This window comes from Danaus plexippus, chromosome 23 (genome assembly GCF_018135715.1).
Source record: "Danaus plexippus chromosome 23, MEX_DaPlex, whole genome shotgun sequence".
Classification (NCBI taxonomy): domain Eukaryota; kingdom Metazoa; phylum Arthropoda; class Insecta; order Lepidoptera; family Nymphalidae; genus Danaus; species Danaus plexippus.
The window spans coordinates 1572390-1591942 of NC_083551.1; the positions used below are offsets into that span (position 1 = coordinate 1572390).

The 19553-nt window shown below is 30.2% G+C and overlaps 1 protein-coding gene and 1 long non-coding RNA gene across 2 annotated transcripts; one reads left to right on the plus strand and one right to left on the minus strand.

The window, feature by feature from the left end:
• The first annotated feature begins 1532 nt into the window (after window positions 1-1532).
• Window positions 1533-18010, plus strand: LOC116774703 (facilitated trehalose transporter Tret1). Its single transcript, XM_032667433.2, has 11 exons — window positions 1533-1618; window positions 5962-6124; window positions 11612-11767; window positions 12032-12234; window positions 13689-13875; window positions 14246-14367; window positions 14447-14623; window positions 15059-15151; window positions 15627-15853; window positions 16913-17050; window positions 17330-18010. Exons 2-11 carry the CDS (start codon window positions 6016-6018, stop codon window positions 17352-17354), a joined length of 1437 nt encoding a protein of 478 aa, XP_032523324.2. The 5' UTR covers window positions 1533-1618; window positions 5962-6015; the 3' UTR covers window positions 17355-18010.
• A 335-nt stretch (window positions 18011-18345) lies between these two features.
• On the minus strand, window positions 18346-19300 carry LOC116774850 (uncharacterized). The gene is made up of 3 exons (XR_004353788.2): window positions 19066-19300; window positions 18902-18977; window positions 18346-18779 (listed from the first exon to the last, which is right to left on the minus strand). It is a non-coding gene; the product is annotated as an uncharacterized LOC116774850 (long non-coding RNA).
• Between the last annotated feature and the right edge of the window lie 253 nt (window positions 19301-19553).

Below are 19553 nucleotides of genomic sequence, written 5' to 3' on the forward strand. Positions count from 1 at the left end.
GTTGAGTGGGAGTAAATGAGCAAGTTGGAGGTCTTTAACTTCTTGGAAAATGAGTAAGGGTGACCCGGTCTTAGGTTGCTGGAATAAGAACCTTAGTCTATTGCAATGCTTATGATGTATGTATATATTTCTTCTTCACGTGTATATGTTACCGAATTTCTAAACGGCTTTATCTATTCGAATGAATTCTTTTGTATGTATTTGGGTGGCGTTTAGATTCCCAAATTATTCCGACAGATGACGCTGCAGTCGGTAACTAGATTATTTAAAATGAAAATACTTCAACGTAGGTTACTATTTGTATTGTTTTAACCCACTTTAAACTTTTATCTCGGCGCAATTCCGTTGTTCACATGGATGGAGTCGCTGGCAAAAACTAGTAAATACATAGGATTATGTTGCTGGAATGTACATTTGTATGATATTAATGAAGTAACTAGTCTCTTTACCGCAGCATTCGTAATGAAGTCGATGTAAATGTAAATTATAGAAAATTATACGTAAGAACGTTTAAAATCTATGTCTAGATAATGTTGCATCTTAGAAGTACTGGTTTTTGCTACAAATAATATATAAACCACCAATGCTTAATGATGTAGGAATAATTTATTTGTGATTATATATATATTTCTACGCGTCATTTGATATTTCTTCCGTGATACATATAAACATAATAAGTATCATATAAAAAATAAAACATGTGAAAAATTCAACGAAATTATTTTTAAACGAAGTTATTAATGAAATTTCGAATTATTCTAGTAATAAACATTTATACTAGGAACCGCGATCGAAGTACGGAAACTGTGATTATACAAAACAGTTTTTCAAACTTGTTTTACAACTTAGTCCTTACCACCAGTTTGAATCCTTACACGGAGTATATGGCGTTTATAATTTGTCATTCGTAAGCCTCCGTTTATTCTATCGTATGCTATGATTTACAAACTGGAGACGCTACGTATTCAGTATCACAATATATTCTTGTGGTAAGGATACCTACTTGTTCAATAACTTACTGAGTGATAACTTAGAAACGAATAGAATCCACGCTTTTTTAATATTTCACTTACTCTATATTGTTTCTTTGTACCAAAATACACATTTTTATTTTTTTTAATCCAATGATTAATTTATTTTATATAGATATATTCTTATTAATTAGTAATTTATACTTTTAAAAAACTTTTTTTTATAAATCAATTCCATAATAATCCCGCTACTGTTTGTTGGACTGTCTGCAGAAAAATTGTTTTAATTGTTGAAATTCGTTTATGCAAGAGACGGACATCTTAAAATATTCCGCCTGCATTTATATCCGAAGTTAAGTGTACGTGAGAAGTAAGAAACGCATTGCTTCCGTCAGATCAAAGTACAGCCCTTGTGAATCTCTCAAAGCCCTTGACCAGGTATTCAAAGAACGATTTTAAGAATAAATGGCTTAAAAAAATAAAAATAACAGAGAAAATTTATTCATTTATTTATTTATTTGGATTTATTTATCATTATTTTGCGACATAATACATTTGTAATAGATAATATATGTTATCAAAAGTGCTATTAAATTATTTCCTATTAATCAATCGTCGTATTTGGTCGACGCGTTGCCGTTTCTAATGTAAGTATTTTTTTTTTTTATCAATAAGATAATTCAAATTGTTTTTTAATCTATGGAATTATCAATTTACTTAAAAAACAAACTTGTTACGATATATTTATATGTATTATATTAAATGCATACGTGTTGATTCGTAAACGTAAGACGTAGAATAACTTTTAAAGCGGTTTTTTTTTATTTTATTTTTTTATTTAATTGTAAGGATAAAGGTTTTTTCTGTTCGGTTCAACTATTATTCATTTGGCACACTCTGATATGATGTTTGTATAAAACATAGCATATCAGTGAACTGAGTTATAAGCACGCTGTCAGTCGGTCTACACATCCCGCCACTAGCAAACAGTAAGTTTTTTGCGATAAATTTTGCAGTAATAAAAATTTTCATTGAATATATCAGAAGGGCTCAATAAAATTTAATATATATTTTTTATATTATCTGCTTTGATAAGCGAATAGGTTTTCGGGAGTGGGTTTAGATTAGTGGAGTTGTAAATAGTATGTTAGTTTTTACGACACACCCACTAAAATGTTCAAGCAATGTTATAAAGATTAAATAGTTAATCTTTTTCCTTCTCTATAAATTATACGAATCGTAATATTGGCATTATATATTAATGTAAACGAAATGGCAGTTAATAACATTTTTTTTTTTAATATATCGTAAAGTAATCAAGTTTACGATATAATTTCAAATTTATTAATATATAAATGTAAATTCTTAACTGTCTTTCAATAATTTTTTAATAAGGAGTTCTTATAAAACTACTTAACTTTTTTTAAACTATTACAAATTATTATACGTTAATTTTACGTAATACATATACGATTATACGAATCTGAAATATTTTAATAAAATATTGTTCCGAATTAAAGTTACCTGATATAGACACGTAGGTAAATGTCAATTAACGCTAAATAAAAAAAAGGATAAACAGATTAATATGTGATTACAGATATAACAAAATTGATAACGTAAAATAATATCGGCTTATCAAAAAATATAAGCAGCAATCTTCCGTGGATTTTTGATATGAATTTTGATTTAAGATTCTGAATTTCCATTGAATAACCTTTTATATAATCAACGGATAAAAATCCTAACCGGTGGCTGACATTTCATTTTTTTTTTAAATTCAGTGTCAGCAACGGCATCAGACAAACAGTTTGATGTGTCACAATTTTTTTTTTTTTCCAGCCTAATGCATTTATACTTACGTCATTTAAAACACTTAAAGTTAAAAGCTACCTGTAATAAGTGGTAATGATTATCAGCAGCCTTTATGGATTTATTGTGGTTGTAAACCGTATTGTTGAATTTTCATTTATAATATTTAAAAAGGCTATTAGTATTTTATGTTTTCTTGCTTTTCTAATGAAGTTATTTATGACGTTGCTGTAGTACGGTTATATTATAAAGTCAGTGGAAATAGAAAATAATAACTATATATATATAAATATACATTTTGTATCCATAGATATCTTTAAAGTTAGTACTTTATATGTCTATAATTAAAGGGCGAAATAGTTTAAAATATATGTACATGTATGTATATAATGCAATTACTAATTAAAATAAGTAAATATATATTAAATGTCATTGCTAGAAACACTTGATGATGAGTTGTAACACAATAGCAAGGATTCCACTCCAATCAGGAACGCCTCGATAATGTTTGAGAGCCAAGGTGGACTAACACTTAAAGATAAGGCAAATAATTCATACATACATTTAGGACAATAATAATTTTTATTATTCCGACATTAAATATTGTTAAGTGGAACACGCCGAGATAAGAATGAAGGAAAAATTTTCACATTAGAAAACTTAGCGCCTGATTTGTTTTGGTTATCATTTTTATTTCCTTGACCTTGCTTTAATATTATTTAAGGCGCGATTAACCGGTTGATTTATAATATTTTTATGTTAATAATTACTTAAATATATAAGTTTCAGTTTTTGCTCAATTAGAAATCGCTACATAGAAAGATTAAAAAACAACGATAGATAGATGAAATGTCAATTTGTTCATAAAAAAAATGTTTGTTATAAAAAAAAACAATAAAAGATTATACAAATTGTCAATATGTCCTCATAGGAAAAATACGGGCTCCAACAGGCAAGGCAATGGGAAGAATTTGTATTTAATTATAATTTGAAGGTTGAGATTATCAATTCATTAGGGACACCTGTACATAAACGGGCTTAAATTATTATGTTTACGAGGAGACTGAATAGTATAAAAAATATTAAAAAATCGTTAAATACACAAGCTGTATTGTCACCCAAAACAATATGTACTTATATGTTTACTAAAATATTTTTTTACTTAGTTTTTGTACTAAATTAGCTTTTAAGTGTACGTAACGAATTCATTAACTCTTGATATATTCTATGTATATAAAACCAGATCATTCTGTTAAATTAAACGATTTCCGATAATAAAAAATTTATTCCCCCTCTAGGTACCTCATCCACAGATAGATAATATGAGATATAAAAAAAAAATCAATGTTCAAATATTATATTTTACATGTGAGATAAAATAGAGTATAAACAACACATCAAATAAACATATGGAAAAAGATAAAAATATCTGAACAGTTTATCAGTTTGAAAATAATTGTGAACATCAAAAATATATTTATCATTCTCCGACAACAGACTTGTCAAAACTGAAAAATTGAGAAATATACAATTACCTGGAATAATAACATACAAAAGAGGTTCCACTCAATGCTTTTAAACTACGAATATAAAAAAAATCAATAGGTCAAAAATTTCGCGGTATTTTTTTATTTATGTAATGTCAATTATAGCGTATATATATTGAATTTCGACTGTATAGTGCTTGACTGTGTTCACCCAAATTATTTTAATTTAATTTAATTTATTTATTTATAAACGGATACATGTAAAGAACAATAATACGTTATTAAAGGTGGTATCAAAAACTCATTCGAGTTTTACTTTGGATCAATGTCGTCGTGATTTTGACAACTTAACTACTACAATTGCTTAGAACGAAACTATTACAGAACTATAAATTGACAAAAAAAAATGTATTATAAAAATGTATAACTAATTTCCTATTACAGTATGACTAAGTTTACTTAAATCTTTATTATTCTAAGACATATATACAAGAATATACGGATATACACGTTTGCCCCACATTACTAATTCTTTTGAACCATGTTCACTGTAGACTTAATTAAAAGGTCTGAAAAATATTTTTGTTTCAGTCCTTAATTATAAAATTTTTACAATAAAAATTCCAGAATAAATATATTAATATTTTTTTTATAAACGTATTGTAATTAAAACAATATATATTTTTTTTATAAGCGCTACATTTATTTGACAGCAATTTTTTGCCATTAAATATTATTAAATAACAGATAATAATAAATAAAATTTTATTATCAAATTTATATAATATGGTAAGCAAATATAAAGATAATGAAAGAAGACCTACGAACTAAAATAAGTAAAATATTATAACGGAAGTGTACAGATAAAAATATATTAGTCACTCTCGTTTTATGTGTCAATAGAATTGTATAAAATAATAATTTATATTTTTGTCGATAAAGATCTGGATGAATAATTACGATCATTACACGTAAATGCCTCGGAACATTTAAAAACACATCTGGACACCAATCTATTAAACTTCCTACAACAGGAAATTAATGTTTATCCTATTTCCCTTGTAATTTTCTTTCATATTTCCTTCTAACAAAACATATGTCGAGAGAATAACAATACGACATATGAAATGACTTTCCTTATGGCGGCATATGCAAAATTTTTTCCGCCAAAAAAAAAAGAACTTTTGTTATATGTGTAATAACAATTTTCTTCACTCTAAATGATATATGTGATATAATTAAAATCATTCTTATATTTTATAATGATTTTCTTGTGACACTAATGTTCTATTTTTGCAATGTGTTTACTAGTATTGGAATTCAAACGACATTTATACCTGTATTTATAATTAACATATCGTTTATTATACGAAGGATCTCAACTCGTTTCTAGATAACGGTGTAATAATGTATATAGCATATGATTTTTTATTCAGCACGGCTTCGGCGTTGCCATTGAGTATTGACACATATGGTAGCGTTATTAAAGGATAGTTTTATCCTGTTTGATATTATAAACAGCACTCTTAGTTTTCATTACAAACATTATAACAACACATCCCCATACACACTTAATATACATCAAACAATTTATATATGTATATATATAAAAACTGCATCTCTTTTGATACATAAAAAATAAACTCCCGAAGGGAAGATGGCGGCAAATTTAAAAATAGAACACATTACAGAGTTGGAACCGTCGTGTTTGCCAAACACACGCGAACTAACGCGTGACGTCAAAGATGGATAGAAGTTATTCGTACGACCCGGTGTCTACCGGCGCAGTCAACCAGCAGGCGCACAGGATGGAGGCAGGGCAGCTGTGGCGGCAATACATCATCGCGGGCATCGGTATGTTCGAAATTTGAATATCGCCCGCCAATTTAACGTGATTTTTTTTTATTTTGTACAATATTATTTTGTGATGTGAGTGATTTTTTTTTATTTAGTGCTGATAAATTATAACTAGGCCTACATTATTATGCCATTAATATGTGAAATTCATATAAGTTACGGCTCTATCGATATGTTCGGAGAATATTAAATATTTATTTAGTTAATATAATTCATCGTAGTTTTATATATTTTTTTTTATTAATTTAAATCGCGGTAAGAAGTGTTAAATCAGCTTTTCTAATCTATATTTAACAACTGTTTTTGTTTCAAAGTTGAAGAGATCAAATGCAAAGTTATTACAGCGGTTGTGATGGATTGGATCACTTGATTTTAAACTCTATCAATAAATTTATACACCTTATTATGCTTTGGAGAGTTTATTAAATAATTGTATTCAAAGTTAAGACAGGTCACAATGGATGTTGACATTATATAGATCGTTTAAAAAATATCGATAAAATAGTGAAGGGTGTGACAGTCTTCTGTACTAAGGTGATGAATAAAAGCCGTCGGCATCTGGAAACGAAATAGAATTTAAATTTAGAATTTAAAAAATACATTTAAGGCAACATTTTTTTAACGCTATATGCATTAATACAGAGTTATGTTTTCGAGAATATATGTTCGGTTTTATTTAATTTTAAAATTATTTAACATTCCAAATTTGAATGTTGTAATCGTGCTACACATTAGAAACTTGCTAATTTCTCAGTTGATCTACTTTAATAGACGAAGAACCTTTCGAATACAGCTAATGTTTTTTTTTAACGATAACGTATTTTCAAGTTTAAAAAAAGAGTGTAAATTTCATAACTCAATGCACATGATAATGTTTATGATGGTTGATAAAACTGGTAATAAAATTAAATATTATGTTACATGATACAGAGGTTATCTACAATAATGAAAAACACATCCATGTTTGTAATAGTTTCATTTGTATACAGATAATAAAGATATAAAAAAAATCATTACACCACACATATATATACGTGGGGTATTATAAAATATTCGACGTAATAAAATTTTAATAAGGATACAGAAAGGAGGATTTAATTGACAAGATTTTATTTTAAAGAAAAAAAAATACTTCTTTCTAACGTTTCGTTATCTTTGTATATATATATTACAATAAATATTAAAAAAAAACGGAAACGATAGATTAATTTATGGTATAATTACATTCATTAATCAATTAAATGTCAAACATGTTTTATTATATCAAAGCGCGAAATATTTTTTTATGTCTATTAATATATTATTAATTAGATTTTAATAACATATATATTCGGGATTTTAATCGCGACCTTCTTTTCTATCTATCTGGCACATTATTTGCTTTTCGTTAATGAATATAATATATCATTAACGAAATCTTTCAATGTCATACTATGCCTTTGTTTTTATAAAGAATTTTGTACGCAGTCTTGATTTCTGTTATCACCTTTTTCATATCAAAAGGAATAAAATAAATTTTCAGTGTAAAAAAATATATACTCATAAACCAAAGAGTATTCGCAACTAAACTCTTTGGTGTTCAAAATCAACCAGAGCTTTTTATGAAAAAAAAAAAATCCTTTCATATCTGAGTGCGAATACCGCAGGAGGTTTTTTTTGTTAGCCAGCGTCGTGTTCTGATTAACCGATATCCATTACGATAAAATATGTCAATACAAAACATATTCCATATGAAATGCGGAAAACTTTAATGTTATTTACTTATCGATATTTTTATCTAGGCGATCAACGTACGTGAAACTTAGTAACCTTATTATCACGCGCCTATGAACTGTGTACGTGATTACCTCATAATCTATTTTCTAATTGAAAAAAAATATTCCACATTCGACTTTAATATAAAAAAAACACGAATAGAAGATATAGTATGAAAAATTTATTGACAAGAATGGGAATCAAACCTTAAACTTTGGTTTATAAAATACCAGTTGCTTTCTCCACTTTTATCGTCCATAGTTTCAACTTAGACTGCCCAAAATTTCATGTTAAAAACTAAATTAGTAATAAAATATTGTATATATAAGAATTAACTCCATTTTAAATGATTATTCTGCTTCAAATGATGATTTAAAATCGTATACTTAGTTCAGTATCTCCATTAACGTTCAAAAACAAAGCGAATACATTATTCATAGTACACACTGACAAATGTCCTAAATTTTTCTTTGTAAACAATAATGTAGGTATATATTTTAATTAACAAAGAGCAAGTAATTTAAATAGTAACCAATTAGTTTTTAGTTTTTGTAAACTATAAGTCTGATAGTATTGGGTAAGACTAGGCCCAGTAAGTGATACTTGCAAATTGTCGACAATTTTTCTGTGAATGTAGTTCAATAGAAAATCCTTCCTTATTATTTGAGATATTTTATGTATATTATGTCTAGTTTTTTAATATGAAATAAATAGTATGCATTCTGGTTAAACGGCAGACAAATCGAAACTACCCACTTATTCCTTATTTATCCAATAATTTGAATATTCATCCGACATCCATCGAAGCGCTCTACAATTATATATACCTAGAGATTGTAATAATAAACCCTCCCTGCTCTATTAAGACCTATACAATTACCAAGAGTTTTATATCCAAACGAAATACTGTTAGTATTGAAGTTTTTTATTTCATCACACTTGACAGTATCGTCATATGCAACTGAATGAAATGCTGAAAAGTTTGGATAGTATTAGGTGAACTTACAGTAAGGTACGCTTCACTGTATTCTCATAAACATTACAATTTTTCTAGACGAAACGTTTGCGCCATGTTGCATATTTATATTCCATTAATATATTAATGTGTGACGCTGAAATGGACTCAGAATTGTTCTCTACGTTATCCTTGGTGATAAATAACAAGTATATATTCTCGTCTATATATGATGACGTGTAATAAAATATAATTAGTTTATTGTATGTTAATGTTAGTGACAATCTTTTGACAGCTGTCTCATATAATAATGGAACTTTTTGGTTTGGAAACTTTTTGTTCTGTTTGTGTATAAAGTTTTGAATTTGGAATTTAACGTCACAAAGCAGGGGAATGAAAAAGTTGGTCATTTGATTTGATTTTCAATTAAATGAAATCAAGTTAGTCGTGAAAGTAAAGAACTTCTAAGGAAGTAATTTCAGACACCCTCAAGTGTACTCTGCTTTAGAAACTTACTTTTGAAATGTTCTGACTTAAATAGGTTGACATTATCAAAATTTTTAGTCATATTAAAGATAAGAGATACAAGTGGATAGTTTAAAAACTATGAAGTAGTACTTGTCAATATTACGAAGACGTAAATTCCACAAGACTAAATTAAACAAACACCTCATACATTCTCAGAGTAATACTTAAATATACAACATGGAAAATTATTAAACGAGCATGAAAATAATGTGCCTGCAATCAAGTTAATTACACCTCTATTGTTTTGAGTGAATAAGACTTCTTGTTGTAAAGGCATTAATTGAAGACGTTTTGTAGATCGGAAAATCGCCAACAGATGGCGCTATTTAAAATGTCTTGAAAAATCGGAAGATATTTAAATCAATTGACGTCATGATCTATAAAAATCATTTCGGTCTATCAATAATAAATATCAACACGCGTAACGGAATTACATAATCGATATTGATTTATTAATTTATCTAAATAGGTTAAGGATTGTTTTTTTTTTAATTTATAAAGTCTGAATTGTTACAAACAAATTTATTTACATCGAATATTATTATAAATTTAACTTAAATAATATCATAATACTATATTCAGTAAATTAAGTGAAATTCTCCATATTTTTTTGCATAGCCAGTCGAGGAAAGGAATGAAAATTTCAGAACTGTTCGGGAATTACGGAAATTTGACAGTTCAAAGTTTTTATAGAAAATAGACAAACGTATACATTATCGTATTATTAAAATAATGATAATGGCACGATTAATTTTATTACTAACATATTATTCACAGATAAACATGCAAGTTAATTTACATTTATCCAGAAATAAACAGTAAGCAATCCTAAATACGCACATTTTATTACGATACTTAACTTTAATGTTAAAAACGAGCCAATTTTTTCGTGCGAGTCAAAGGTATTTGCTACGTAAAAATTTTGTTTTTTAAAATAACAAAATACAGGTTATGAGGAGTTTTGCAAAAATGTACATTCCGCAATACTCATAAATATAACCCGGTCACCTGACAAGCTCGTTCCAAGTTTGTAGGTTATTTGATTGTACAACCGAATCTGACAAAAATATATTGACTTAAACTTTAAAGCATAAAGGTTCAAAAAGTATGTTAAAGTTTAAATTAAACTAGTATTTTTCGAATAAACTACGCGTGATTTATCCGAAAAATACTAGTTACATTTAAATGAATAAAACTCGCGAAAATCTCTTATGTTAAAGATTCAATAAATCATATTGTTCTTTATTAACTGTTTAGATACTATCAATCGATTTTTCAACACTAACGTGCATAGGATCTTACAAAACAACCGCGTTTGGAACATATTTTTCTAAAAACATACGTAAAAATCGAAAATATTTAACATTCTAAATATTTTCTTTTATTTTTAAACAATATATAAGTATTATTTTGGTGTTAACTTAACATAACAAGTAAAATTATTTGATTACTAATAATATATAGAGAGTAATCATTAATTATGTCAATAAGGAAAACTGTACAAACTATAATAAATACATCTCGAAAGACATTTATGAAAAGAAACTGGAGTTATGCGCATGCGCATATTTAATTTTTAAGGTATATTTGAGTATATATATATAATAAATCCAGTGTACAACAAGTCACAGCCAGAGATATTTTAAGACAGGATATAATCCATGATCTTTTAGCATCAATCAAGTGTCTCTGTAAAGTGAACAATAACCCTCCTCGTGTATTGTGATACTAAAAATAAATCTATGTATTAAACAACGTTCATTCTATAAAAAAAATCGTATCATAATATCAGCGATGTTAATCAATAAATTAAAACATGAATTGTCAAGAAAATAATACAAAAATATTCAAATTTTTACGAACATATTTGTAAATTGTGAAGCGGTTAATCGCCTTAACTGGTCAATTTATTTCCTTCTATTCGCGTATTGTTACTGTTATGTTAAAAATAACAATTTGCAATTCAATTTTTAAATTATTTAACAATTACGCTGAAAATTACGTTTTAGGATAACAGTGGGTGTGAGAGAGATACGTGCTGAGATACGTTATATGTATAATTTTGATGTTAAATCAATGATATTATACTGGTGTAAAAAAAATTAATTGGATATACGTTGAAAAATTAATAGATGCGAGCGGGATTTATAGATTGCCTTTACCTTGAGCTACCGTGCTCGATGGTTCAGAATCATAAACGTGTAATTTTATATATATATATATATATAAAATTTATGTTTTAACAGCGAACATCGCGATCGCCTCCACGGGTTATTCCATGGGATGGACGTCACCAATCAATGGGAAGCTATCGGACAATACAACAGATATCCTTGACAAACCGGCAACAGCTGACGAGCTAGCGTGGATGGGTTCGGTGCTCAACATTGGAGCTATATTAGGTAACCCAAATATATATTGCAAATAAGGACAATCAAAAACATTGACTCCAAGGCCTTAATTTGGCACATCTTCTGAACTTTTCCTTCCTCAAGCCTTATCATCTGACCTCAGTAAGATATTCGATACATTTTAAAAGGAAATCTGTGATATCTTAAATAATATTAGCGGCTATTGCCAACTGCAGCCAATATGGTTGAAACGAAGACAAATTCTCGTCCTAGTAAATGAATATGTATAATTATTTCAATGTTATTTAATTCCAGGTCCATTCGTGGGTGGTTACTTGGCTGGTAGGATTGGCAGGAAGTGGGGTCTCCTGAGTTCAGCCGTACCTTTACTTCTCGGATGGATCCTCGTGGCAACTGTGGAGAACATGGCGTTCCTGTACGCAGCCAGAATCTTTTGGGGCGTCGGTGTGGGGATGCTCTTTACCATATCGCCGATGTATTGCGCTGAAATCGCTACGGTAAATTATTTAAATTTGTTAATATAATTTTTTTGTTGTAAATTGTTTTTTACGTGATCACTACCGTAATCGCTTCATATAACGTCATGATGTTGGACATGTATGTTATTTTTTTTTATGAAGCACTCGCTTGAATTATCCGGATTTTTATCGATTGTTAGAAAATCGATGATACACGACAAAAAAAAAAATAACAACAAATTCAGTACGCGTCAGTCACGATTCAAAAATACCAGAAGCTGTCTCTCCACGTGTCTATATCAAGCTAAGCATTTGTGTACTACACTTTTTATTATTGTTTTACAACAACATAATCTTGAATTGTCGGTTCGTTTTCACCAATCTATAACTACTGCTAAGGAACCGAAACCGAAACCGAAACCGTGATTATGTTATATAATAATAAAAAGCGCTTAGTATGAGTTAAACTTAGTCACATTATATGTGCACGCTAAAATCTTACATATCCTTATGTCTCTATATCTCGATGCTTCACTCAAGATCTCGTCACACAGCATACAAGGAGTCAACATTTTCTTCATCAATGACTCTTTGAATATAACAATATTAACGTAGGTTAATGAACTATAAACGAGACGCTTACGCGCGACATTGCTTTGATTTACCCCAATATTTGTATCCTCTATGAAAAAAAATAAACAATCGAGCAAAATTTTGTGATTTTAAAATACTTTAATATGTTAGTCACTTTGTTTTAACTCTTGAAAATGCGCAATCTATGTTGTCTCTTGTTAAAAAAATTTATGCTTTAATTAATTACGCGTTCCTCATTATTACAGTAATTTGCTCTTGTTACGACTTGATAATACATTTTTCTCAAACAAACAATAATGTTTACTTTCTCGTTGGCACGTTACGAAATATATTTGTTCAATTCATACAATAAAATCAATTAAAATAATACGTTTATGATAATTATTTACTTCTTATAAAATTATATTAATGTACAGTATATCTGTTATCATAGAAAAAAAATCTTTTTTGCAATCAAGCATGCTTGACTCTAGATATTTGGTGAACAAGAGCGTAATGGAAAAATAAGTTATTAAAAATATATAACCGGTGTTTCTTTATCTCGAACATTAGGTGTAAGAAACGTCCTCGCATATATTTAAATAAATATTTATTTGTCGTTATCATACAGGTAGTTACGACAATAACATTATATTTGCCAGGTCTAGTTTGTCTGATGCCAATTTTTTTATTATAAACTAAGCCATATAAGCCGTATTTGAACTGCTTATGATCTTTTTTATATTGTACATACATATTTAGGAGTTTTAATTATTGTAATAAAAATTTTATTTACTTAAAAAACATGACGAATTACGATCTTCGTTAACTTCATTAATATCATTCATTCTGTCAGCCGGCTTGTAACTTATTAAGTGATTCCTTCATTCGTTCATTGTTTCTTCTATCATTCCTTCTAGAACGAATCTCGAGGTGCCCTGGGATCGTTTCTCCAGTTGTTCATAACCCTTGGTTACATCCTGGTCTACGGTATCGGACCCTCCACAACGTACATGAATGTAGCCTACGTCGGTATAGCCTTCGTGGCAGTATTCGCTGTAGGATTCTTCTTCATGCCGGAAACGCCAACATACCACCTCCTTAAAGGTAAACTTGTGCCTATTCGACTAACAAATAATCAATAACAAATCCAATTCGTACTAAATTAATACCACCTCATTCATTATACAACGTATAATGTATTGCCAATTGTAGAGATAATATTATTCTGTTATAATAGTATATTATCTATATATTGAAATTCAAATTAGACTAGAATATGTACTACATTTCGTGGGTTGCAAGTTCAAATAATTCTTGTAAATTTAAAATTTTTCGTCTGTTTTTCATTTGTATTATACTTAAAGCCAAAACAAATTATAACGCGCGCAGACACAACAGAAATTTCTGCTATTCAACTTCAACATTATATTAATAACACATCACGATAATGATATGATAATGATGATAATGTCAGGCGATCGCGAGGCGGCTGCGTCGTGTCTCAGCACCATCCGCGGCCGTTCCCGAGCTGGTGTCGAAGCCGAGCTCAGTCTCATCGAGAGTGACGTTAAGGCCTCGATGGAAAAAACAGCGACGGTATTTAATTCAGTCACATTTCGATAATAAACATGAAAAATTATCACAAAATATATATATTGTAATATTTCTTCTCCAGGTAATGGACGTGTTCCAAGGCAGTAACTTCAAGGCGTTCTATATATCCTGCGCTTTGGTGTTCTTCCAACAGTTCAGTGGCATTAACGCTGTTCTGTTCTACATGACGGACATCTTCGAGTCCTCTGGCAGCGACCTCCAGCCTGCCATCGCAACCATTATAATCGGAGCCGTTCAGGTTTGTCCTAGACTTCCTCTTGTAGATTCACCAATTTTAAAAGCGATATATTTTTTTAAATATTCCGTAGTAAATTCGAAATCATCCCAAAGTATTGAAATTTTATCAAGGGCAGGATTCACATAATGAGATCTATGATTTTCATTTAAATGAAAGTGTGTTATTAATTTAAAGTTTTATTCATTTAAATGAAACTAATATTTTTCGAGAGATGTTTATGAGAGATGATTTACGAGATGCCATCTCGTCTGCCCGTGATCACGGTCGCTGAAAAGTAACCGAAACGTCGGGATTATGTAGTTTTTTAAATAATAAAAATCCGCGTAGTTTATCCGTAAAATACTAGTTTCATTTAAAAGGGCAGGATTGGCTGGTATTGATTTAAGGAAATCAGGATATATATATTATACAGTGATACATTTGTCCGTCTAACAGGTGGTAGCGTCTTGTATCACTCCCGTGGTGGTAGACCGTCTCGGCCGCCGTCTGCTGTTAATGGTGTCAGCCTGCGGTACAGCGATCGGAGCCGTGAGTACTGAACACTCCAAGACCATAACTCTTAACGGCTATATCTGACAACATTTTGAAACACAATAGAATAGTTACAGATACTCCTTCCCATGGACACACGTAATCATATATATATGGAAAATGATAGACGATACAATAAGATTATCAGAAGTTAACTTTGCCAGAAAATACTAAGCGTTCCTCGTTTCTACGTCAGTTACCTGCATTAATATTATACTATACAGAGCTTTATGAGGGTAGAACGAAGTTGGAAACTTGTCTCATATAGATTCAAAAAGTTCTTTTGCTGGCAATGATATTTGAAACTTAAATCTCTATACTGCTTTTCTTACTTTTTGTTACTGTTCAAACGAATTGTCTCGGACCAGTTTCAAAAACCTGGTCTCATTAAAAAGCATATTATTTCTATGAATATTTAGAAATAGTATTCTAGCAAACAAATCAAGGGCCTATTTTTTGCATTTCTCTCCAGATTCTGCTCGGAATGTTTTTCCTGCTGAAGCACAATGAGAGCGAAGTGGTAGCGTCGATCAGCTTTCTTCCTATATTGTCTCTGGTGCTGTTCATTGTGACGTACTGTTGGGGTCTCGGGCCCCTGCCCTGGGCGGTGATGAGCGAGTTATTCCCAATAGAAGTTAAGGCTGCAGCCTCACCGATAGCTACAGCGTTTTGCTGGCTATTGTCCTTCCTGATTACCAAGTGAGTTACTAATGAGTATTGGATATTTGCATGTTATAGAAGGAAGTTGACTTTTGAAAAATAACATTTCAATTGTCGTTTTTGAGGATATGATTTAAGTGTAATTTAAAACTTGTATGTAGTAACAAATTCATTGTTTCCTATGTTTACCACCTCCGAAAAAAGTGAAGTATTGAGTTTATGATTTTGCTTATGAAAAATGTATGTCCGTTATAATATATAAGAGTTTAGTGAGTAAATTTTTTGTTTAAAAAACAAGATGAAATGGCCATATAGTTAGTATGGGGGGAATGACAAATGAGAGATATTAAAAGTTGAATATTAAAGTTGGCCTGAACCTATATCTACGACTATGACATCAAGCTATACTAAAATTATTACAAACCTTACTCTATCCTTAAAGCGGCTTCGGATTGGACTATAATGATGGACACGTAAGAGAAGTGATATAAGGCCCCAGACGATACTTTTGCGTCGTCCTCCAGACCAGACATATTTATGTATTCGCGAATTTTAAAGCGCATAGAGTTAACAGAGCTCACTGTTCCTTGGGAAACCAACATCCCCAAAGACCAAGTCCTCGAGGTCAATAAGTATTACGAGCTTACTAATTAACTCACTAAAAATATGTTCGTCGTAAATATGTTACCGGTAGAAGTGGGAGCGAGAGTTTGAAAAGCTAAATCTCTCCACATCCTACTAAGAGACTGAACTAACATCAATTCATTCTTAGACCGTACTTCTAAGGCAGCTCTGGTAGGCTCGTTGCAAATTTGATTAGGTAGAGAGAGGAGCTTGGACAGTGGAGGTGGGCGTTTAACCCCTTAAACCTACACCTGGGTCACAAGTCCTAGGTATTGTTGAAGCTCTTGTTCCTTCAACGCGGAGGACCCGGCACCCGCTCGGTGAATCCATGGCTGAGAAGTTTTCGCCCTTAAACAAATGATATTAAAATTAAATTATTGAGCCAAAAAATCTTCTAAGTCTTCAAAAAAGTTATTATCATCAAGATATCCGATTTATCTGTCACGGTCCGTATCACGTCCAACTGTTCCCCAGATTCTTCCCGTCCCTGGACCGTCACGTCGGCTTCCTCATGTTCGGTGGGTGTTGTGTCGCGGCGTTCGCCTTCTCGCTGCTGGTTGTTCCAGAGACCAAAGGAAAGAGCTTCTCTGAGATACAAGACATGCTGGCAGGGTTAGTTTGATCATTAATTTGTTTTTTATGATACTGCTACTATTATAAATTCGTTTCGTAAGGTTAAATATCGAGCCAGTCAGCTGGTTTCTGGAATAATCTCAATTAGACTACTTTTTAATAAGTCACTAAATAATGATAAAAAGGTCCACTGTTTACCTCATGAAGAAAAACACCAGACCATGTAACTATATTTAGAGTATTAGATTATTTTTTGGACCTGACGATTTTTTTTATTTTAATAGCATTCTATAATTTTTGCTTATTTTTTTTTTGCAGGAAAAAGAGACAAGAAAAGGCCTAAGTTATTAATTTTATTGTACAATAAAATGGTGCTAATTTATTACTTTACTTATTACGTTAAAATGACTTTTGGGACCAATTTATAAATTGCTAGCTATTGTGTTTAAATTCATATTAAAATAGAAATTGGCTTTAAAGTTAGTTAGGTTTTATTTTCGAGAATTATTATTGAATTAAATGGACGTAAATTTCGTAACATTCAAAATTTTACTTCTGTGAGTCGACAGTTTCTTTGAAGAGTCAGCGACAGGACAGGTACGAAAGAATATGGCGGTCTTTTTGAGGGATATGGAAGCCACAAATAAATTAATAAATTGTGTATTTAATGAAAAAAAAAAAATCAAAAAAGTTTTTAATCACGCCCTATAATAATAAAATAGAATAAAATTTTTATAAGTGAATTGTTTTTATAAGACTACCATATAGGTATTTGCTGCTAAATAATAATTTAATATATAATTGTGTCAAGAAACATTTACTATTACAATAAGTTAGAGTACAAAGTACAAAATTATTCTATGTCTTCATAACTATATTATAATTTTCAGTCATGTTTAATCTTATCTTATTATTTACAAAATGAAATAAAAGAGTTTTTATTTGTAAATATTTTTATGATCTTTTGTGATATTGTTGTAATAAAATTGTTGGAAATACTTTTCTTTTTTTTTTTGTCATAAATTCTAAGAACTTTTTTTCACGTCGACTGAACCAGGTCTAGAAGCTGCAATTTTTTTTAAATCAACCCCAGAGCAGGCTTCAACTGATATGTCTTCTTAAACTTATAAAAGTATTTTTTTTTTTGGTCAAACTATTTAGTAAATGTTACATCAATATGTTCTTATTAAAAAATAATATTAAGTTTTGTATATTGCAAGATTTTTCTTAAATAGATGAAAGACGGATAAAAAAATATATTTGGTATTTTATAATCACCGCATTCTAAAAAGATTTCCGACAAAACAAAAAAAAAAGATTTTTGCTGAGAAAAGTTTTTTTGACCACAAATTATTTTTCATAGAGGACTAAATATTTAAATAATTAATTTTCAATGAAGCATCATCTTTCAGCAAAATGCATGATGCAGAAGTTTTGGGAATTTTTAATATTTAAATAAAAAAAACGCATGTGGTTACACTGGCATTCACATTTATGTCTAATTGCTCCAATGCTGACAAACTCTAGGCCTGTGTTAACTAACATTACTAGCGTTTTCTATTATTTTCAGTCTACAACTGAGTTAAGTATTCTCTGATTTTTCTGTTCTGTGTTTCTTACCTATCATTTAATGTGCAGGAATATTGATTATTCGTAGTTATTGTTCCTCCCACTTCATTTAATCTCAGATGAACCTTATGTTGGGAGTCCTTTTAAAAACCTTTTAAAACTTCTCTCTCTAGTTAGACAAGTTTGTATTAATTCATTCCTATTGATGATGATTCCAAGAAAAAAAAATATGAAAAAGGGACGTTAGTGTGTTAATGTTACATGTAATCGTCAGGCACTTAATAGGGGCTTCAGGGATAAGGCGAGGTTAAAGGCACTCACTCAAAATGTCTACACAATTGTAATTCACAACTTGGGCTTGAAATATCTTGCCAACTTCCACGCCTCCTGTTGTCACCTGGTGAAAGTAAGAACAGCCAGCTTTAAACCAGAAATAATTACCGAAGTTGAATAGTTCTGTGACGTTTTATACTTCTTCCAAATACCTCAATCAAAGTCCCAAAGTGCGAACCTAAACGAACCGAACAAAAATTCTGACCTCCATGGTTATGATAGACCCTAGATTAAAGAACTTTAGCCTTCGACACTAGATAAAATTGTGATGTTCTTGAGTTCATAAAAAGCTTAATTGACAAAAGATTCTTCGAAGTGTATGGATAATACAAAGACGTATAAAGCAGAGCGACAGATCAATCCAAATAAACCTAAGACAAATTTGATCTCTAAGAATCTGTACTCTAGGAAAAACTCTTCAAGGTGCTCGATAGGAAATTGATTGGGCATGAATATAAAATGCCTATTTCACACACTATTGCTATTTCCTGATGACATCCATCTTGACGGAACTTATCAGAAATTGGAAGTCTTGCTACACAATCTGAGGAATTTTCGAGACGATTGGGTCTCGGGATAAACAAGACTAAAGTTATAGGTAACAACCATCTCTCTGATATCATTGGCCTTGAAAGTTGGT

Bases quoted from the DNA above. Each gene is read 5' to 3' on its own strand.
- LOC116774703 (XM_032667433.2), top strand. From the start codon at position 6,016: ATGGATAGAAGTTATTCGTACGACCCGGTGTCTACCGGCGCAGTCAAC. The intron at 14,368-14,446 runs GTATTTAATTCA...TTTCTTCTCCAG, and splicing joins CGATGGAAAAAACAGCGACG to GTAATGGACGTGTTCCAAGG. The intron at 14,624-15,058 runs GTTTGTCCTAGA...TCCGTCTAACAG, and splicing joins TTATAATCGGAGCCGTTCAG to GTGGTAGCGTCTTGTATCAC.